General features: G+C 47.9%; 1 protein-coding gene across 1 annotated transcript in view; it reads left to right on the forward strand.

The window, feature by feature from the left end:
* ALDH4A1 (aldehyde dehydrogenase 4 family member A1) overlaps positions 1-10,739 on the forward strand; it is a 32,091-nt gene extending 21,352 nt beyond the window's left edge. The window contains exons 8-15 of the mRNA XM_069079130.1: positions 1,015-1,202; positions 3,186-3,259; positions 4,089-4,285; positions 4,999-5,046; positions 5,773-5,925; positions 7,113-7,234; positions 7,934-8,052; positions 9,046-10,739. Coding sequence (XP_068935231.1) covers positions 1,015-1,202; positions 3,186-3,259; positions 4,089-4,285; positions 4,999-5,046; positions 5,773-5,925; positions 7,113-7,234; positions 7,934-8,052; positions 9,046-9,158 — 1,014 coding nt within the window. The 3' untranslated portion in view covers positions 9,159-10,739. The remainder of the gene's footprint in view (positions 1-1,014; positions 1,203-3,185; positions 3,260-4,088; positions 4,286-4,998; positions 5,047-5,772; positions 5,926-7,112; positions 7,235-7,933; positions 8,053-9,045) is intronic.
* Positions 10,740-22,215: the final 11,476 nt, after the last annotated feature.

The following is a 22,215-nucleotide window of genomic DNA, read 5'->3' on the forward strand; positions in this document are numbered from 1 at the left end:
CCCCCACACCCCCAGGTGGAGACAGACTCCACAAGAGTTGGCTTAATCCCAGATTCCCTGGAGTGGTTTTTTTTTGTTTGTTTGGTTATGTTTTTGGAGGGGAGAGGGCAGGGTAAATGGGGTTAAGTGACTTGCCCAAGGTCACACAGCTAGTTAAGTGTCAAGTGTCTGAGGCCGAATTTGAACTCAGGTCCTCCTGACTTCAGGGCCAGTTCTGTTTCTGTTTCTGTTCACTGAAACACCTAGCTGCCCCTCCCTGGAGTTTTTAATGGTGATTAGAATCAATCATTCAGCAAGAATTTATTGAGTGCCATATTAGGCTCTATGTGCTAGGTCTTGGCAATACAAAGACAGGAAATGGCCCTTGCCCTCAACGAGCTTACATTCTCATCAGGGAAACCACATGTACAGAGAGAAGTAAGCATCAAATGGATAGGAAGGGATTTCAAGGAAGGTCAAAGGATCCTAGACCCACAGCTGGAAGGGGGTCACCCTTAGAGGTCACCCAGGCTAGTCTCCTCCTTTTACAGAGGAGGAAACTGAGTCCCTGAGAGGTTATGGGCGTTCAGCAGAAGTTTGAGCACTTGCTGCAGAAGACCCAGAGCTTGGTCCTTGGGCGAGAGGGCGGGCGGTCAGAGGACCTTGTGAATGTGTGAAGGCAGGAAAGGAGAGTGAAGATGCCCGTCTGCACGTTCTGGGAAGTGGGGTGGCATCATCATCATCATTGCAATGGCAGTAGCTAACTGGGCTGAGCCCTTCATAAGCATGATTTTATTTGATCCTCACAACAGTCCTGGGAGGGAGGGGCTGTTATCCCCATTTTAGATGAGGAAGCTGAGGCAGGCAGCAGTTTGAGGGTCACCCAGCTAGTAGGTGTTTGAAGCTGGATTTGAACTTGGATCTTCCTGACTCTAGGCCCAGTGCTCTGTCCAGCGTGGCATCACCTAGCTGGCATATGTATAGAACATGGAAGGCATAGCTACCCAGCCTCCCACATACTCCCTCCTGTCCCAGGGCAATGTAGTGATGTGGAAGCCCAGCGACACAGCTATTCTGGCCAGCTACACTGTGTACAGAGTCCTCCGGGAGGCTGGTCTCCCCCCAAACATCATCCAGTTTGTCCCGGCCGATGGGCCCGTCTTTGGAGATACGGTCACCAGCTCAGAGCACTTCTGCGGGCTCAATTTCACTGGCAGCGTGCCGTAAGTCTGAAGGGGCCTGGGGACGTGTAGCCAGGGAAGAGTGGGCTGAACAGCAAAATCTGGAAGTCGGGGGAGTAGGTGGGTGGATGGTGGGGAGGTAACCTGGTCCATGATGCTTTGCCCTGGCCAGGCTTTGTCTGGGTGTCCAGGTTTCAGTGCCACAGGAGCAATTTTGGCCTTCAGGGAGTGTCCAGAGCAGGGCAGTCAGAGCCCACCAATCAAGGGGCAGTAGTGGCCATTGGGGCATTTGGCCTAAATTAGAGACTTCTTTTTGGGGTGGGGGAACAATCTGAGAGCTGTTGTGAGGGAGGGGATCAGACTTGTTCTGCTAGGTCATGGAGGGCAGCACTAACTCAGACTTGATGATCTGTAGTTCCCCACACTCCTTTGCTCAGGAAAGGGCCACCCCTTCTGCCTGAGGACCACTAATTGTTAGAACTTTCTCCCTTTGGTTTAGCCCAGATCTATTTTCTGGCCCTCTCCATTCACAGGACACCTGGCTCACATAGGCTCTGCCCTTTTGGGGCCCACACCCCTCCAGGATGCTGGGACCCCAGGGAGCCTTGCCCCCAGGGCTCTGACCCTATCTGGAGAAGAGCTCTCATCTCTGGCTTTTAAGTTTTCTTCTCTTGGAGGGAGGGAACATAATGGTTATCCCCCATTTTGCAGATGAGGAAACCAAGGCTCAGAGATGTGACCTGAGCCTCTTAGAGCCCCAGTTCTGAGCTCTGCATCCCAGTGCCCCTGCCTCCCAATCATTCCTTTTTCTTGTTGTCATTCAGTTGTTTCAGTCATCTCTGACTCTTTCTGACTCTGCAGACCTCTGTCTGTGGGGTTTCCTTGGCAAAGATACTGGAGTGGTTTGCCATTTCTTTTACCAGGCAAACAGAAGTTCAGTGACTTGCCTAAGGTCACATAGCTAGGAAGTTTCTGAGACTGGATTTGAACTCAAGTCTTCTTGACCCCAAGCCCAGTGTTCTACTCACTGTGACACTTGGCTTCCTCTTTTCCTACTGTTCTTTTAAGGCCCTCCCCCTGCCCCCCGTTTCCACCCTGGCCCTGCACCTTTTTAGTCAGCAGAGCCTGTGCCCAGAAGTGGGGAGCCTTCCTTCTCCTTGTTCTTTTTTCTGGAGACAGTGGATGTACAGGGAGATGTTTCTAGCCTAAGACTAGAAATTAGGGGACCTGAGTTCGAGGATCAGCTGTGCCACTAAGTACCTATGTGGCCACAGGCAAACTGTGTCCCTTGAACCTCAGCTGACTTGTCTGTAAAATGACTCAGATAAAATGATCTTCAAGACCCCTCCTGGCCCATTCTCAGATCCCTTCTGGTTTTGACATTCTTTGTTCTAAGACTCCCTTGTAGTTTGGAAATTCTGGGAATCTCTGCTTCAGAAACCTCCTGGTCCCTGGCATACCCCCTGCCCTGCTGGCCCCCTCCCCTGGGGGAGAGCGTGCCCAGCTCCCACAGGCAGAGTTGCTGAAGAGGGCTGTTTTCCAGAAGTCCCCGCTTCCCCTGAGCAGAGATTCTGTCCCCACAGGCACCAGCCTATTAAAGAGGGGAGCGGGCAAGGCTGGCTTCTGCCATGCTTTGATGAGTGTCGGGGCTCCAAGGTAGGAAAGCCATAAATTAGTATTAGGCACTGTGTCGCCTGTGAGGAGGCGATTAGCATTTTTATTGTTTGGTGCCACTGGGGTTGGTCACACTGCAAGCCCGGGGGAGGAGGAGCTAGGGACCTTGTGGATGGAGTGCTGGAGACCTAGGGCTCTGTTCCAGGTCCCTGGAGGCCCGTGCTGCTCATCACCTTTCATCCAAGCTCCAACTTCTTCCCTGGTTAGGGCCCCGAGCCTTCCTCTCTGAGGAGTCTCTGGAGCCATTGCCAGCCAGGGGCTACGTCAGCTGAGATAACTGCTAGCTTATCCCTGAAGTGGCAGGGTCCTCCTTTCCTGACCTTCCCCTTCATGCCCCTGTGTCTGTTTCAGGACCTTTAAACTTCTATGGAAGCAGGTGGCAGACAACTTGGATCGTTATCGTACCTTCCCACGTTTAGCAGGAGGTAAGTCTGTCCCCAGCTTGGAATACCTCCCAGCTCTGACATCCTGGGTTCTAAGGGCCCTCCCAGCTCTGACATCCTGTGTTCTGAGGGCGCTCCCAGCTCTGACATTGTGTTCTAAGGGCCCTCCCAGCTCTGACATCCTGTGTTCTAAGGGCCCTCTCCTCTCTGACATTCTGGGTTCTTTCATCTCTAGTGTTGATGACTGTATATTTCTTTAACACTGTAAGCTTTACAAAGTGCTTTCCTCATGACCCATAGATGTTGGGGAGCATAAGTAGCAGTATCATCACTTCATAGTTGAGGAAATTAAAGGCCAGAGGGGAAGTGGTTTGCCCAGGGTTGCACAGATGGATAGTGTCTGGTCTTCCCGACTCCTGTCCATCCAAGTGCTCTGTCTCTGTGCATCGTTTTTGCTCTGACAATCTCTGATCTCTGAGATCTCTTCTGGCTTTGAGACCCTACTCGCTAGAGAACCTCTGTTGCTCATGCTCTGTCTGTTCTCTGATGACCAGTGTGGAGGAGAGGATTTCACAGACACAGCACCCAAAGGCCATGTGATACAGTAGATTTGGAGTCTAGCCCTGATTCAGATGCCAGCTTTTTCATTCACTGTGTGGGGCCTTACCTGTAAAATGAAGGGGCTGGACTTGGTATTGCCTGTTCTAAGGTCCCTTCCCACCCTGAGATCCTCAGGTCCTTCCTTAACCTTCTCATCCCTGGCAGGACTTTGAGATCCCATGGTGGTGGCAAGGACCCTGAGCTCTGACACTCCTTCCTCAGGAGTCCCTGGGCCCTCCCCTCAGCTTTTCTTCCCTCTTCTCTCCCCCAGAGTGTGGCGGGAAGAACTTCCATTTCGTCCACAGCTCAGCAGATGTGGCCAGTGTAGTGAGCGGGACGCTGCGCTCCGCCTTCGAGTATGGTGGTCAGAAGTGTTCGGCCTGCTCGCGCCTCTATGTCCCAGACTCACTGTGGCCCAAGATCAAAGAACAGCTTCTGCAGGAGCACAGCCAGATCCGAGTGGGAGATGTGAGTGCCCGGTGTCTGTGGGCTCCTGGGCTCTGGGCCAGGGGATCGTGTTCAGGCCTTGGTTCTCCCACTTCCTCCTGGGGTGACCTCAGGCCAGTCTCTTCTGTATCTCAGGAGTGCTGAGGTCGCTTAGACTTGGTCTGTAAGGTCCCTGCCAGCTCCAAGCCCATGCTTAGAGTTAGGACTAATGGTTTTCAGGGAGCAAGAGGCTTGGGGTGCAGGCCCAGCCTTAGGTTGTGTGCTTGTTTTCCAAGGACCAGCTCAGTTCAGTTTACAGACCCACACCCCCAGGCTGAGTAGCTGCAGTGTCCTTCAGACTGTGCCCTGAGGACCAGCAGTGTTGTGCCCTAGCTCTGTGGAGGGACCAGCCACACTACAGAAAGCATAGCTCTTTGCTTTACTTATCACAACCCAAAGGGAGGAAATACAATGAGTTTAGTCCTGTTTTTTCATAAGACAGAACTGAGACTCCTGACTTGAGAAGGGTAGGAGAATGCTAGCCCTTCCCACAGGCCCAGGCTGGTTTTTTGTCTGCTCATCACCTGGGGCTGTTTTTCCCTACGGTTTCATTGTGCCTGTGGGAAGTTTCCCCATTTCCCAATTATTATGGGCCAGGATACCAGGCAGGGCCGAGGCTGGGAGACTTTCTCTTGACTTCGGGCCCACCAGTGACTTGGCCTTGTTTCCTCTGTTTTTCCATGGCACCCTTCTAGCCTGTGGAGGATTTTGGAACATTCTTCTCTGCTGTTATTGATGCTAAGGTAAGACAGCTTTGTTTCCTGTGGCTTCCATGACACACTAGGGGCCACAGGTCAGGGGTTTGTGGAGAGGAATCCTTGCCTTGGGACACTATGACCAGCGAGATCCCATCCTGCCTTCCTGTTCCTAACCTTGGAGGTTGGGGAGCAGACATACTCCTCCCCTGTGGCAGCTTCTAATCTGATAAGGGAGATGGCCCCTGTCCTCAGGGAATCCTTAATCTGGGGGTTCTAGGACACCCCTTGAATGGACAACTGTGTGTAGTACTGAAAGTGCAGATAAAAAACAGGAGACAGCTGTGCCCTTGGGGAGCTCACAGTCTTCATTGGAAGAGATGCTACATGTCCAGGGGCCCAGCTTCAGGGTTGATGATCATGGCCTAGAGCCGAGGGGCCTTGGGGGTGGCAATCTCAAACTAGAAACATCCTTCAAATGCCCAGGCTCCAGAAGTGCTAGTCACCCACTTGCATTTATTAAGTCCTCATTGTATGCTTGCCTCTGGCAGGTTCACCCCAAGCCAGAAGGCAGGCTTGTGCTCCTCTCCAGGGGTGGGGGAGGGAGCCTTGACTTTGACCAGTATGGGAAAGGGCTTAAGGTCTTAAAGGGCCTCTCCCCTGATAGTAGCTGGGCCCAGAGGGTGTGGAATGTCATGTGTTCTAACCACCCCCAGAGGGCCCTGGGAGGGCAGCCTTCTAGTCCCACTTCTCTGTTCTTTTGTGTCTTTGCAGTCTTTTGGACGCATTAAGAAATGGCTGGAGTACATCCAGTCCTCACCCAATCTCAGCATCCTGGCTGGGGGTCAGTGTGACGACTCTGTGGGCTACTTTGTCCAGCCCTGCATTGTGGAGAGCAAGGACCCACAGGACCGAATCTTGAAGGAGGTGGGTAAGGATGGGCTTGGGCCTAGGAATGCCAAGGGTAGACAAGCCTGAGGCTGGCACACCGTGGGGAAACTGAGGCCTTGAGAGGCCAGAGAGTCAGAGGGTTTAGAACTGAAAGGGGGCTCAGAGGGACTAGTCTGACCCCAATTTTACATCCTACTTGGTAGGTCAGTGAAGTCAGGCAGCCAAGCAGCCGACCATGCCCCCATCCCTTAGCTCTGCAGCAAAGGGGGAAGGGGCTTGTTCTTGTGGGCCAGATTGGTCATTATAATTCTACAACCAACCCTTTCATTACCAAGGAGGAAGCAGCCACTCAGAGAAGGATCCTAGAGTGATTTTACCAGGATGGAAGGAAACTTAGGGGGTATCTAGGCCAACACCCCATTTTACAAGTGGGGAGATAAACCTGGAGGAGTTCAGTGACTCAGGTGACCCAAGACCATAGCACTAGGAAGTGACTGAGCCACAATTCCTGTCTGTCACTATCTCTGCTGCACCAGTGACCTGCCTCCAGCCCCAGAGGGAGGGCAGAGCTGCTTGGCTCCTCAGACTACATCCTGTGGTCATTTTTCAGGACTACACTGCTTCTCATGTGGGGGCAGGAAGGACAGAGAATGAGGATAGAGCAGTCTTTGTCCAGGACAGAGACACAGCAGGCATGTACCTGCCTAGGCACTGGAGTTTTAATTGGGAGTCAGGACTTAGAACCTGGGATGTCAGAGCTGGGAGAGCCCTTAGAACACAGTGTCAGAGCTGGGAGGGCCCTTAGAACACAGGATGTCAGAGCTGGGAGGGCCTTTGGTTCAGCCTCTTCTTTCCAAAAGTGGAAGTGAAGAGTAGAGAAGGGAAGGAGGCTTGTCTCTTGATGCCCAGTCTGTATCATAAGATAAAAAGTTTTTTTGGCACTTCTCCGAGTAGTATTGGGCCTAACCTTTGGCCTTCAGCTGTGGGTGGTTAAGGAAGGGATACATGATGTACTGTGGAGCCTTTGCCAGCTGGGTGGGGGAGGAAGCAGGCTGCCCTGAACTTGGCTCAGCAGGGATTAAGGAGATTTGGGGCTTTGGCTGCTCAGGGAGAAGCTGGTGTTCAGCAGGGCAGGCCCTTACCTGTCCCTGGTTCCTTTTGAGCCAGGAGGCTCCTGCCTCCTCTCCTCCTTACTTAGAGGCCTGGCTGCCTTCTGTTTGCAGGAGATCTTCGGCCCCATCCTGACTGTCTATGTGTACCCAGAAGGCCAGTACAAGGAGACTCTTCGGCTGGTGGATAGTACCTCTCCCTATGGCCTCACGGGGGCAGTGTTTGCTCAGGATAAGTGAGTGGGCTGGTGGGGCTGGGGCATTGCTGCAGGGCCAGGGCCTTCCTCCCTGCACCTGCTTGGCTCCTGCTCCATAGCTCCAATTCCATATACATCATACCCCTTCCCTCCCTCTGTCCTGTCCTGAGATTCTGGCTCTGGTTTCTGTACTCTCCCAGCTCCCGACTCTGTCCTTAGAAGCCTTGATAGTCAGAGCCAGGAGGGAGCTAAGGGTAGGGCATGTTAGAACCAGAAGATGGGGGCATTAGAACAGAGAACTTCAGAACTCAGTACATCTTGGAGACCTTCTAGGCCAGCTGGTCCTCCGCTGACCCCCCAGACATTTGGTTCCATGGCCATGGGAACAGCCACTGAGTGTTCTCATTGTGAGGAGGTGGGTGAGTGGGGAGAGGCAACCAGGAAGCAGAAAGGGGACTCAAGCATTGGGAGTGGGGCTTGCCCCTCTTTCTGCAGTGAGCGGGTGACTTTCTCTTTTTCCTTTTTGGGAAGTTCCTGCCTAGTTGACCCTGGTTGATGGAGCTGTTGTTGATTCGTCTTGCCCTGACCTCTCTCGCTAAAGGAAAGAGGGTTGGAAGTGGCTCACTTGGGTTAGAAGACTAATGTGTGGGACTCCCCCTGGGAAGCCTGAGCCCTGGGCTGGGGGAAGGGGACACATGGGCCATGCTGACTTTCCACTTTCTTTCTGCTCCCTGTAAGGAACATCATTGAGGAGGCCACAAATATGCTGAGGCATGCAGCCGGCAACTTTTATATCAATGACAAGTCCACTGGTTCAGTGGTGGGTCAACAGCCTTTTGGGGGCTCCCGTGTGTCAGGTGAGCCCCCGTTGGGAGAGGGGAAGGAGAGGGGGCAAAAAATGTCACAGCGGGGAGGATATTTAGAACAGAGAATGTCAGAGCTGGGAGGGCCCTTAGAACAGAGAATGTCAGAGCTGGGAGGGCCCTTAGAACACAGAATGTCAGAGCTGGGAGGGCCCTTAGAACACAGAATGGCAGAGCTGGGAGGGTCCTTAGAACCCAGGATGTCAGAGCTGGGAGGGTCCTTGGAACAGAGAATGTCAGAGCTGGGAGGGCCCTTAGAACCCAGGATGTCAGAGCTGGGAGGGCCCTTGGAACACAGAATGTCAGAGCTGGGAGGGCCCTTGGAACACAGAATGTCAGCTGGGAGGGCCCTGAGAACACAGGATGTCAGAGCTGGGAGGGCCCTTGGAACACAGAATGTCAGAGCTGGGAGGGCCCTTAGAACATGGAATATCAAAACCAGGAAGGAACTTTGAACAGGGAATATTAGAACTGGCCCCTAGAACAGGTTCTTTCTGCCTCTGTCAGTCCTCGGAAATTGTGTCATGCAGCCTCATAAGTTTGTATTTGAGGAGTCTGAGCTCCACATAGCCAGGGCTCAGTGTGTAGGGTTGAGCTAGGACTAGGCCCTTGAACCTTTACAGCATGTGTTGCAGTACATGACGGGGCCTCTAGAAAGCTCCAGCAGGACCAGTCTAATCCAGCCACATTCCAAGTGTTGCTCTCCTATTTCTCCGATCCTCCCTTTTCTCTCTCCTCTTAGTGCAACCTCCATCCCCTGCTTGGGTCATTCCTTTCTTTTCACCATCAGCCAAGTGCCGCTAGTACATCCCTGTCAGGTGGGGAAGGTTCCCTGGGGTTATTTTATGCTCTGCCAGCAGGTTCAAAGTCAAGCACCCCATCACCCTCCTCGCCCACCCAGTAGGTGTATCAAGTATCCAGTCAGCTCCTCACATTTATCGCTCGTGGCACCATTTTTCCTTCATAAAACCCTCTTTCTTCAAACAGGCACAAATGACAAGCCAGGTGGCCCCCATTATGTCCTCCGCTGGACCTCGCCCCAGGTCATCAAGGAGACCCATGCTCCCCTGGGGGACTGGAAGTATTCTTACATGCAGTGAGCCGTGGGGGCTAGCTCCTCATCTGTCCAAGCTACTGATCAGTTGTCTGCCTACACTGTTAACTCCTGATCTCCTTTTGCCTCTGTCTGCCCCAGGGTCGAGCCTCTGGGTGCTGATGTCAGGTTGTGCACATGCACACACGTGCTCCCACATTCCTGCCAGTTCTCCTAGTTCAGGCCATGGAAGCCGCCATCTTATATGAACCTGGGAGGAGAACTTCACAGGGCATTGAGTTGGGCGGCCTCAGGAAGGTAGCCGAAGCTGGTGTTGGATTGTCCTTCTCTGCCCTTCTCAAGGTTGTGTCAGCTTTTTGCGTGTATACCCCCCACTCCAATACGGTTTTGTCCCCCAGGGAAGACAAACTTACCTCCTCCTGTCACTTAAGGGCTATCATTGAATTTCACCAGAGCCTTAAGAACTGAAGAGGAAGGGGTCCTTTTCTGTCCTTCACCTCAGAAAAGCACCTTTAGCTAATATTGGGTTCTCAGTGCTGGCTGCCTGCTTGCCTTGGTTCTCCCTCTCTCTCGGTCTTTTCCTCTCACGTATGGGCACATATTTTTGTGTGTAGGTAAAAGTAGAGCATCCTTCCCTGCTCTCTGTAGGTGCTTTCCTAATCTGCCTTAAGCCTACCTGGATGGGACCAAGACAAGGTATCTGCCCCCTCAGGCATTCTGGTGGCTGGGTCTCTATGACTCTTAACTCTGGAGGTTCAGCAAGCTCCTTCCTTATCTCTCATGATTTGGGGGTGGAGGGGACGAAGTGGGGGGTTATGTGGTTTCAGCCTTATTGCTTGATCTCTTGTTAGCTAGAGTTTAGCGTATGACCTTTGTGGTCCCTGGGGCAGTGCTTCCAAAGATGCCAGGTTCCAGTCATCTCAAGCCCTGAGATGTATTCACCCATGGAGATGGAGAAACCTGGAATATGCCTATGGGGAATAGACCCAATAAACCTTCCCAACCCAGCTAGCTCCTAAGACCCACTTGGGGCTCATTGCCCTTGGGATGTTCGGGGATTCCAAATACAGATGACTCATGTGACCCTGGGGAAATCACTTCATCTCTCTGTGCCTTGGTTTTCTCAACAGACAATTACCTAATATAGCCGTTTGAGGCAGCCAGTTGGTCCCCCACCTGAAGGTTTCCACGTTAGATCAGAGTGGGGTCATAGGCATTTGAGTAGATCCTGAGGTATTACTGGTCATTTAGGCTACACTGATCTGGGGGAAGAAGTGGCTGTCTTGGGGGCAATGGAATAGTCAGTAGAAGGGTTGGTTCTTTGTGATCCCAGAAGCCTAAGAACACACAACTGCCCTTCCTTCTAGTGGTACTGTTTGCCATCTTGCTCTGGGATTGTACTTTGGCGTCACTGGTATAAGTCAGCCTGCACTTTATGTTGGCCCTCGAGGGGCAGAGGGGAATCCTGTTTTTGCTTCAAGCACGTTTGTGTTCCTCTGGTGGAGGCGGAATGTAAGGAGAGTGGGGGCTCCCAGAAGCTTCGCTGGTTCTGAACTGTGATGTGGAGCGTGGGTGTGTGCACTGGAGACTACCTGCTGCCTAATAAAATCTTGGTTATTTATGCCAACCTTTGTGATGGTGTGACCTTTGGGGCAGAGGGGACTCTGGGAGTTGCCAGGTGCAGATATATTGCTGCTCACTCTTATTTAGGGGTAGCATCTCGAGTGTATAGATGATCAGCCACTCAGTCAGCATTAGTTAGGCACCTGCTGTGGTCCAGGCACTGTTTTAAGTGCTTGGACACTAAGAAGGGTAAAAAACAGCCCTTATCCCTGAGGTGCCTGTTCCAGGAACCCTTGGTTCAGGGTTACGATCTGGAGGCCACGTGAGAGATGATCTCCAACACCATTAATAGGCCTCTCCAGTGCCATTCTCCCCTCCAGTCTCTGCTTTGCCAATAGTCCTACAGGGTCATGCAATGGAGCAGGAACCTTTGGGAAATCAGACAGTTTTTGGGGGGATCTTGGAACCAGAAGAGTGGTTTTCAAAGGGTGGGTCACGAGAGTTTGGAATGTTATATTGTGATTGCACACTTTAAAAAATTACAGGGTTCCACTTCTGGGAGCCAAGATGGCAGAGTAAGAAGTAAGTTGCTCTCACCCTCCCTTAACCTCTGAAAGCCCAGAAAATATTACCCCAGGAGAAACCCTGGAACAGCTGAGGTAGTAGAAAGACAGGGTGCAGCAGTCTTCTAGCCTAGGAAGCTTGGGGGAGTAACAGGAAAGGCCCTTATCCCTCTGGGGCAGGGGGAGCAGTACATAACAGGAGGCATCCTAGCAAGCCAGTGGCAAGTGCTACCTCAGCAAACCACTGGAAGGTCCTGAGCCCCAGGGTGATTGAGCAGGCAAGGGCCAACACCAGGACCTCCCCAACGCCAGCTCAACACCAGGTAAGCTGCCAGACCCCTATAGGCTCCAGCACCTGAGGCCTCGGCACACAAAGCCAATGACCAGGTCCTAGCCTTCTAGCACAAGAAGCGTGGGTCAGTGCTCCACCGAGAGCTCAACTCTAAAAATCAGGAATTAGGCAGCCACCATGAGCAAAAAGCAGAAACAGACAATGACCATAAATTCTTATGGGGCCAGGGAAGATAAAGGCACAAATTCAGAAGAGAACAAACATTTTAATATACCCACATCTGAAACCTCAAAGGGAAATACGAACTGGTCTTACAGACAAAACTTCTTAGAAGAGCTCAAGAAGTATTTTAAAAGTCAAATAAGAAGGTAGAAGAAAAGTTGGGAAAAGAATGAAAAAGGAAAGGAGGCAGATGGGTAAATTACATGAAAAGGCACAAAAACCTATTACAGTAGAGGGAAAGAAAGGAAGGAGATGAGCATTATTTGAACCTGTCATCAGATTTGGCTCAAAGAGGGAATAACACTTAGGTATAGAAATCTAAGGCAGTAGGAGAAGAAAGGGGAAGAAAAGGGAAGAGGCTGATAGAATGGAGAGCAAACAGGAAAGTGGTGGTCGAATGCAAAACTAGTGAGGAGGGAATGAGAGAAAGGAGAGAAAAATAAATGGGGGAAAATAAGATGGAAAGAAAGATAGTAATCATAACTGGATGTAAATGGGATGAGTTCTCCCATAACATAGAAGTGAACAGCAGAGTGGGTTAAGAAACATAATCCTGGGGTGGCTAGGTGGTGCAGTGAATAGAGCACCGGCCCTGAAGTCAGGAAGACCTGAGTTCAAATCCAGCCTCAGACACTTAACACAAAAACTAGCTGTGTCACCTTGGGCAAGTCACTTAACCCCAATTGTCCTCCAAAAAGCAAAAAAAAAAAAAAAAAAAGGATAATCATACAATATGTTGTTTACAAAAAATACATTTGTAGCAGGGATACACACAAAGTAAAGGTAAAGAGTTCAAGCAGAATATATGCTTCAGCTGAAGTAAAAAAAGCAGGGGCAGCCTTACTGTTCTCAGACAAAGCAAAAGCAAAAATAGATCTAATTAGAAGAGATAAGGAAGGAAACTACATCCTGCTAAAAGTTACCATAAAATTGTGCACACCCTTAGACCCAGCAATGCCACTTGTAGGTCTGTATCCCAAAGAGATCATTAAAACAGGAAATGGACCCACAGATACAAAAATATTTGTAGCAGCTCTTTCTGTGATAGCAAAGAACTGGAAATTGAGGGGATGTCTGTCTGTCAATTGGGGAATAGCTGAACAAGTTGTGGTACATGAATGTAATGGAATATTACTGTGCTATAAGAAATTATGAGCAGGTAGACTTCAGAAAAATCTGGAAAGACTTATATGAACTGATGCTGAGTGAAGTGAGCCAAACCAGGAGCACACTACACAGTAACAGCCACATTGCGTGATGACTGACCTTGATAGACTTAGTTTTTTCTCATCAACGCAAGGATCTAAGGTAACTTCAAAAGATGATGGAAAATGTTGTCCACATCCAGAGAAAAAACTTGGGAGTCTGAATGCATATGGAAGCAGACTATTTGCTCTCCTTTTCTTTTCTCCTCTTGTTTTGTTTCTTCTTTCTCATGGTTGCTCACCTTGGTTCTAATTCTTTACAACGTGACTGATGTAAACATATGTTTAATATGAATGTATAAATAGAGCCTATATCAGATTGCACGCTGTCTTGGGGAGATGGAGGAGAGGGTGGGGAAGATAATTCAAAACGTAAAAATCTTATAGAAGTGAATGTTGAAAACTAAAAATAAATAAATTAATTACATATTTTTAAAATATAGCAAAAATTATTCATTATAGATTGTATGATAAGAATAGTATTTGAAAAATAAGACAATCAATTACATGTGTATACCAATCTCAAAACACATCAACTCCTGAACTGCCAATAAACTAAAAGAAATTTGCTCCTAAAGAAGGGAAAATATATATGTAGTTTCTCCCAACTTTCTCACACTTCACAATCTAAAAACTGAGTGTATTCTTGGTAGCAAAAAATATTCAGCTGTGAACAGTGAGTTTTGTGAAAATTTGGTTTAGTTTAGGACTCTTAGAACACTGAATGTCAGAGCTGGAAGGACCTTTAGAACAAAGTGTCAGAGCTGGAAGGATCTTTAGAACACAAAGTGTCAGAGCTGGAAGGACCTTTAGAACACAATGTCAGAGCTGGGAGGACCTTTAGAACACAATGTCAGAGCTGGGAGGGATCTTTAGACCAAGCAGTCTGACCTCTCATCTAGGTGGTCTTGAAACCCCATTAGGTGACTGCTGGTTCCACAGCAGAGATGAGACTAAAACATTTCTTTTTTTTTTTGCTTTTTTGGAGGGCAGTTGGGGTTAAGTGACTTGCCCAAGGTCACATGCCTAGTTTTAAAAAACATTTCTTAGTGAACATGGCTGCTGTTTTTCTTGAATGTTCCCTTTTAACCTCCAGTAAGAATATGGGCTTTTCCAGGTGCATGTTTGCACATTACTGTAGCTCCCACCCTGGTCTTCCTTCTCACCAAAGGCAGCATTACTCCGGAGGGGGCTCAAACCCTCTGGGGCCCAGTCTCTCCTCCTTGAAAGCAGTACTGGTGTGACAGCCGCTTTGCATGGTCTATGAAGTAAATCCCCAAGTTTCAGAAACCAAAGGAGTCTCTTCATTTCCCTGCTTCAGCTGAGAGGGCCTGGGCAGGGACTATTTGACTAGAAATGGGTGTCTCCGCTGTGACTGTCACGCCTCGTGACCGTGACAGGCTGGGCTCTTGTAAGGAAATGAAGGGGGCACCTGCAGGTGGTGTGGTGGAAGCTTCAGCTTCCTTCAGGAGGTATGGCCAGAGTGATCCTGTGGAATTGGGGCCCAACAGGAGGCAGGAGGGTTAGAATCACTGAAAAAAAAAGGTGTCCATCTAGTTCTGAAGAGGAATCGCTTCCTCTAACGCCCTCAAAAAGTGGCCACTCGGCCTCTGCCCAAAGGCCTCCAATAAGAGGGGACTTCCTACTGCAAAACATGTGATCAGAGGGGCTTGTTTTACTTAACTATACTTTGTTACAAAAGGATAAAAAGTTCACATTTACATGGCACTTTTAGATTCACGAATTATTCTATTTATTTGATTTGATTCTTGCAACAACCTTGCGGAGTAAATGCTAGTGTTAGTCTAGTTTTACAGATGAGTCTTAGAGAGGTTAAGGAATTTGCCCAGAGTCAAAAGAATTTCTTTTCTCCAAGGCTGACTTTCTACTATACCACCTAGATGTCACAATTATTAAAAATAGAAAAAAAAAAACATTTGAGTTATAATGCAGCAAATTGATTCCATAGTCACCAATCAAGAAGCATTTATTAAACACCTAATATATATTATGCAGGCAGCTAGGTGGTACAGTGGATAAAGCATTGTCCCTGGAGTCAGGAGGACCTGAGTTCAAATGTGGCTTCAGACACTTGACACTTACTAGCTGTGTGAGTTTGGACAAGTCACTTAACCCCAACTGCCTTGTCTTACCTCCTCAAAAAAAAAAAATAAAGAAAAAAAAACAATCAGGAAAACTTATCTTCATGAGTTCAACTCTGGCCTCAGATACTCAGTAACTGTGTGACCTTGGGCAAATCACTTCACCCTGTTTGCTCTGTTTCCTCATCTGTCAAATAAGCTGGAGAAGGAAATGGCCAACCACTCCAGTATCTCTGTCAAGAAAACCCCCAATGTGGTCATGAAGACACAGCTGAAACAAGTCAACAATAAATAAACTAGGCTTGGTGCTAAGCACTGCAGAGATGAAGACAAAATTAAAAAAGCATTCCTGTCCTCAAGGAGTTCCCATTTTAATGGCTCATATAATGTGTTTGTATGTAGGTATACACATAATCCATACAAAGCAGACATAAAGAGTTCTTGGATGTGAAGACACTTGCAGCTGGGGGATCAGGAAGGGCCTCCTACAGAAGGAAAGTATCACTTGATCTGATCATCGAAGGAAAACTGGAGGTTTGAAGGGATAGAGGTGGAAAAGGAGAACATTTGTTTCAGACCTGGGGTCCAAGGCTTGAAGACAGGAGATGGGAGTGTCCTGCAAGGAACAGCTAGTAGATCAGAGCAGCTAGATTGCTGTGTACATGGAGACACAGATTGATGCTTGTCCTTTGTTCTCCAAGAGGACCAATGACATCAGGAGGGTGATTTCTTGACTTACAAGTGAATTGGATTTAAGTGAGGCAGAGTAGTGCAAAGTTGCCAGCCTCACTTTATCCCCCAGAGCCATCTGGGTCCAGTGGCAAGACTTAGGTCAGGATGATGGGAGAGGCCCTCAGAAGCAGTGGGAGACCTTGGCCTTTTTAAGCTAAGGTCTTTCCTAGGTCTTAGTTTGTCTGAGGCAATGCCCATTAAAGCTAGGTGAGGCAAAAAATGGCCTAGTTTGCCTACTCAAAAAAAAAAAAATCAATCTGGGAAGGGAAGACCCTCAGGGTTTCTGTCCAGAACAGAAACAATTGCTATTTATACTCACTCTATAAATACAAAGGAAGGAGTAAGATTTTGAAAGGCTTTACAAGTCAAATGAAAAAGTTCATATTTAATTCCAGAGGTTAGTAGTGTTTGTGAATGTGGGTGATAGATCTGTGCTTTAGACAATATCACTTTGGATAATAATTAAACCTATGGGAACCACTGAGGTCTTTATCTTAGCTATGTGGATGATGCATAAGAATTGGGGAAGAGACAAGATATAGAGACCAGTGAGGCAACCATTGCAATTGTCTAGTTAAGTGACTATATGAGTGGAGAAAACGACATAGACTAGAGATAGAAATGAAATTTGGTGAACCCGAGGCACTATGAGATTGCAATGGTTTATTTTTAAATGTTGTGTCACCTTTAACACAGAATGAGATTGTCACATCTCACTGAGATTGAAGGTACAATTCACTAAAAGTTGTTTTTTTCAGAGAAAAAAGTGTCCTAACTGCTCCTCCTTCTTTTCCATTTTGTACTTACGAAGCTCATTTTAAAAACCCTTATGAAAAACCTTTTGTCCCTAATTGATTTTCATTTTATTCAATTTGACAAAATATTCAATATCTGGTCCAGCGTTGGCTGCATGCAGCCCACAACACCCCCTGAGTGAGGTCCTCACCAGATTAAAATGTAGTTCCTATCTGATTTTATATTGATGTATTAATTAAGAAAAAAGAAAGCCATAAATATGTGGTTTTCTAATTCAATATGTGATCCACATGGGTCCTACTGTATGGTTAAATGGCCTCCATTTCTATTTCAGTGTGACACCATTGTTCTAGCCTGTTAAGATATTTTTGAGTACTAATTTTGTCATCTCATGGGTTAGCTATTCTTTCTAGTTTTGTGTCCCAGATTTCTTTCCCATGCTGCAAATTTGATAAGTAGGCCATCTATGCTTCCCCCCATCCCCAAATCATTGATAAAAATGTTGAGTGGCCCAACACCAAGCATTCCATTGGAGGTTTTCCAAGTTGATTCAACCACTTCTGTGTCTACTAAATGTATTCCCTTCCCATCTAGCCCAAATCTCTCCATCTTTTCCACAAGAAAAACTCAAGGGACATCTAGGCAAACAGGACCTACTACACCCCTGTGTCTATCACATTAGTGAGTCCAACAGAAAGAAGCAAGATTGTCACTGGAATATCAGGAAGAGGAAGATGATGTGGCAGAGAGGGAGATATTTATAAATGGTGGCATGCTGCAGTGGAGAGAGTGCTGAGCTTGGAGTCACTGGAACTGGGTTCTAATCTAAGCTCTGGACCTCAGTTTCCTCATCTGTAAAATGAAGAGATTGGACTCAATGGCCTCTAAGGGCTCTAGCTCTGATTCCAGGGTTTATTTGACTCATTATCATGCTTTGTGGGTTGTGTATAGACAGCCAAGGCCACGGGGAATCCTGGATCCTTTCTTAGATTTTGCCTCTTGTGAATTTCTGAATGTTTTGGCTGTTATTTTTCCCCACATTATAGTAGCTTTCTCTGGTATCTAGCTTGTTGGACATGTTGCTGTTTGGTTGGTTAGTCGTGTCTGACTTTTCCTGACCCATTTGGGATTTTCTTGGCAGACACTGGAGTGGTTTACCATTTCCTTCTCCAGCTCATTTTACAGATGAGGAATCTGGGGCAAACAGGGTGAAATGACTTGCCCGAGGTCACACAGCTAGTAAGTGTCTGAGGTTGGATTTGAACTTATGAAGATGAGTCTTCCTGATTCCCAGTCTGACCACTGTGCCACCTAGCTGCCTTGGGCTGGACACACAAGGGCTCATTTTTCCCTTCCTCTTCCCTTTCTGTTTTACCTTCACTTGATTAGATTTATAACATTGTAAACAAATGTTATCTTATCAGCCCTTGTTAAGTGCCCTTAATCTCTGGCCAGGAATTTTTCTTCTTAGAATTTTAAGCCACAGTCCAGAAACTCATTTCCCATTCTCAGAGCTTTCTTCTTCACTGGCTGTTCATTTCCTAAATCTGGCCTCTCTTCTGAATACAATTCGATTTAATTTAACAAATATTTCCTAAGTACCACATTGTGTAAGGCATAAAATGACAAAAATGAAACAGTCCCTGCCCTCATGGAGCTTACACTCTGCTGGGCTTATTCTTATGTTCTTAAAAAACAAGATTTTTATTGATCTGATCTCCCCCCACCCATAAAACTCAAATCTCCCCCTGGACAGAGAACCTTCCCCTATTTATTCTTTTATTCTAATGGACTCTTACATCAGTCATGGAAGGGAGATCTGGGCCACTCACTAGTTAATAGCTAACTTGACCGAGCTGGGATCTGGAGAGATGAAAGGAGAATGAAAAAAGAAGGTACAGGAGGGGCCTTGGATCAGATGGGTTTTTTTTTGCAGACTAAAAGCTCAGGAGATAATCTGCAGGCATGTGGGAAATCAATCGATCAACAAGCATTTACTAAGCACCTACTGTATGCCAGGCACTGTGCTAAGCCCTATGGATACAAAGAGAGTCTAAACACCCTCAAGGTGCTTACAGTCTAGTGAAGGAAACAACATCAGACAACTGTATCTGGGATAAAGTGGAGATAATCAATAGAGGGCAGGGGCTGGAAGTAATGGGAAAGGCTTTCTGTAGAGGTTGGATTTTTAGCTGGGTCTGGAAGGGAACCAGGGAAACGGGGAGGCAAAGATGAGGAGGAGGAGGAGGCAGTTCCTCACTGGTGTTTTTGCCTTAAGTTTCTCTTCTCTCCAGCCCATCCTCCACTCAGTCTCCAAAGCGATTTTCCTAAAGCTCAGGTCTGTTCAGGCCACCTCCAATGTCTTCCTGTTACCTCCAGGAGCAAATAGAAATTGTTCTTTTTGCATTGAAAGTCTTCACAGTGGCCCTTTCCTATATTTGCAGAATTCTTATACTTGATTTTCCTCTGAACTCTCTACAATGGAGGGACACTGGCCTTCTTGCTGTTTCTTGTGCAAGACATTCTATCTTCCATCCTCCATCTCCCATCTCCTGTCTCCTGTCTCATATCCTCCATCTCCCATCCTCCATCTCCTATCTCCCACCCTCCATCTCCTATCATCTCCCATATCCCATCTCTGCTCTTTCTGCTTGGTCCTAGAATTGAATCAAATTGTAGGAACAGATTTGGGATCAATGTGAAGAAAACTGCCTTAATGATTCGAGCTCCCTAAAGTGAGGCATACTGTTTCAGGAGTGAGCTCTTGACCCAACCCTGGAGGTCTTTTCTTCTGTGTTGTAGAGGGGAAGTCCTGTTCAGGTCTGGGTTAGACTATATGACCCCTGGGCTCCCTCCCAATTCCCAGCTACTGAGATCTAGGACTCCAATGAAGGTCTATTCTTCTCCTGTCCTTCAGGGCTTTATGGAGCAGTGGATGGTCTAGATAATCTTGAAGGGGTTCCTTCCAGTTTTATATAAAATGAATGTGATGCTAGTGATGGTAGGAGGTGAGAGCTGGGACCCCCTTCCTCCCCTCTACCCACTTTGACAGGGCCTCTTGTAAAGGCTTGCCATTCCACAGTATGACTTTGACATTGAAGCTGGCTTTTGTTGTTCAGTTGATCAGCCAAGTCTGACTCTTTGTGACCCCCCTGGACCCCAAGGCAGTCCTGTCCTCCGCCATCTCCCAAGTCTGTCCAAGTCCATGTTCATTGTTTCCATCATGCTCTTATCCATCTCATCCTCTGCTGTCCCCTCCTCCTTTTGCTTTCAGTCCCCACAGTCTTTTCCAATGGGTCCCAACTCCTCACTCATTATGTGGTCATGGCTACCATCTTCCTACTTCAGTCCAAATTTCCTTTTGCTTAGAATAAACAAGGAAAAAATTCTTTCCCGTTAGTATCTTGACAAACAAATCCCCAGGCAAATGGTTTGGCTTTTTCAGACCCTCACATTTCCCTGGCTTGGCACCCCACCCCCTTTCTCCCTCCTCATCACTTTGCATAGGGCAATTGGCTTTCTGTTGCCTGGCAACCTGATGAGGAGGTCTCCAGGTGGGACAGCCTGCCCATTGAGGTGTGTTGGCTATGCAGGTCAGGACTGTGGGCACAGGGTCTGGGGAAGGAAAGTGTTTTGTAAGTTCTCAAAGACAGTTCTCAGGACCGTTTCTGAAGCAGGCCCTATGAGTGGCTTTCTTCCACAACACCATTAAAATAAACAAAATAAAATGAAGCCAATACAAGTGAGAAAACCTAGTTATCCCTCTGTGAGTTTCTATCAGGGGTGGGGAGCCTGCAGCCTCAAGACCTTCTAGGTCCTCAAGTGCAGCCTTTGAGTCCAAGTTTTACAGAACCAATCCTTTTATGAAGGGGATTTGTTCTGTGATGTTTGGATTCAGCCAAAGGGCTGCACTTGAGGACCTAGAGGGCCACATGTGTCCTCGAGGCTACAGGTTCCCCACCCCTATATATGCATTCTAATCATGGATTAGAGAGTATAGTAATCCCAGGATTTTGGAGATAGAAGAACATGAGCTCATTGTGGGTAGGGATTTTTTCATTCTTTGTGCAATACTTGTATTCCCCAGGCAAATATTTGTCGATTGACTTATTGATTGATTGGAAGGGGCCTTAGAGACCATTTAGGTCTCAAGAAAAAGTGAGCCTTAGGGGTGGCTAGGTGTCGTAGTGCATAGCACACCAGCCCTGGAGTCAGGAGGACCTGAGTTCAAATCCAACCTCAGACGCTTAACACTTACTAGCCATGTGACTTTGGGCAAGTCACTTAACCCCAATTACCCTACCTTCCCCCTCCAAAAAAAAAGCCAAAAAAAAAGTGAGCCTTAGAACAGGTGGGGAGCTTGGTTAAACTTCCTGCAGCTAACGGGGCAGAGTGAGGATTCAAAGACTCCTTCCAAGATGCCAGCAACCTCATTCTGGTTAATGCCTAGCCAGGACAGTCCACGAGGCATCACTCCAAGCCCTTTTTGACCCGAGTGTTCCTAGTGCCCTCCTCCAGTCCTGTGCTCACCTGCTGGAATGTTAATCCTCCTGCCTGCTACAGCAAACACTCCCTGATTCTAAGCTGCACGAATCTCCCTTTCCCTAAAGTCTCAGCACCTGCAATTTGCACTAAACCAATTAACACTCATTATCCACAAAACTGGAAGCCGGGCTGATGACTCCTAACATTTTAGTGCCCTATGTTCTCAGCATCCTGTGTTTCAGCGCCCTATGTTCTAAGGTCCAGCTTCTGAAGCAGGCCCTATGAGTAACCTGACATTCTTGATTCTATGAGACGGACCCAAGGCCTTTTGCCTTCTTGGAAGGGCTTGAGACCCCACTCACTGGTGTGACCTTGGGCAATTCACTTCTCCTTGCTGGGCCTCAGTTTACCCATCTGTAAAGTGAAGCCATTGGACTAAAAAAGATTTCTAAGATCCCTTCCATCTCTGCTGTGGCTATGAGTCTGTGCTGGGCCATTGTGCCATCTTGTGCCAGGTCTTGTTCATTACAAGGAGGTTTTTCTAAGTCTCCCTTCTTTTAGAATTTATTGGTAGTTCCCTGAAGGGCTGGGTTTGAATTCTGGTTTGCAATTTACGATCATAGAAGCAGGGTTGAAGTATACTTCAGAGGCCACTTAATCGCTAAGTGGTATTAAGTCATGTTACCTGAGTCTGTGAAATGAAAGAAGTGGGACCAGGTGACCTCTAAGGTCTCAGCCAGCTACAAATTTATGATCCTGTGGATCCTGCCCTCAGGGAGCTTTCATTCTAACTGGGGCATTGGACCCCAGCCCCACCCAAAAGGTTAATTATGACATCTAATGTTACATGACCATGGGACAGAAAGCTACAATTACCTCTTAGCAAAGTCACTGCCCCACCTAGAACCCTACCCCTCTCCCGTCCCCAGGCGCAGGTTCTTCCTCTGGTTTTGACGTTGGAGAGGAAGTTGTGGGAGGCTGAATTAAGGTGATCTGGGTTTGAAGACAGTTAAGCAGGCGTTTTGAAATGTTGACGTCACAGGTTGACCAACTCAGAGATTCCAGTTCCAGTGAACAGACACTAGGTTCCTAGAAGGACTTCTACTGGGTGTTAGGGATACACAGATAGCTAGGACATGGACCGTGTGCCTCCTTCCCTCCTTCCTTCCTCCCTCCCTCCCTC

The sequence above is a fragment of the Petaurus breviceps genome, unplaced genomic scaffold (assembly GCF_028583685.1).
Source record: "Petaurus breviceps papuanus isolate PSGF00001 unplaced genomic scaffold, PetGlider_PUasm1.0 91041, whole genome shotgun sequence".
In the NCBI taxonomy this organism is placed as follows: domain Eukaryota; kingdom Metazoa; phylum Chordata; class Mammalia; order Diprotodontia; family Petauridae; genus Petaurus; species Petaurus breviceps.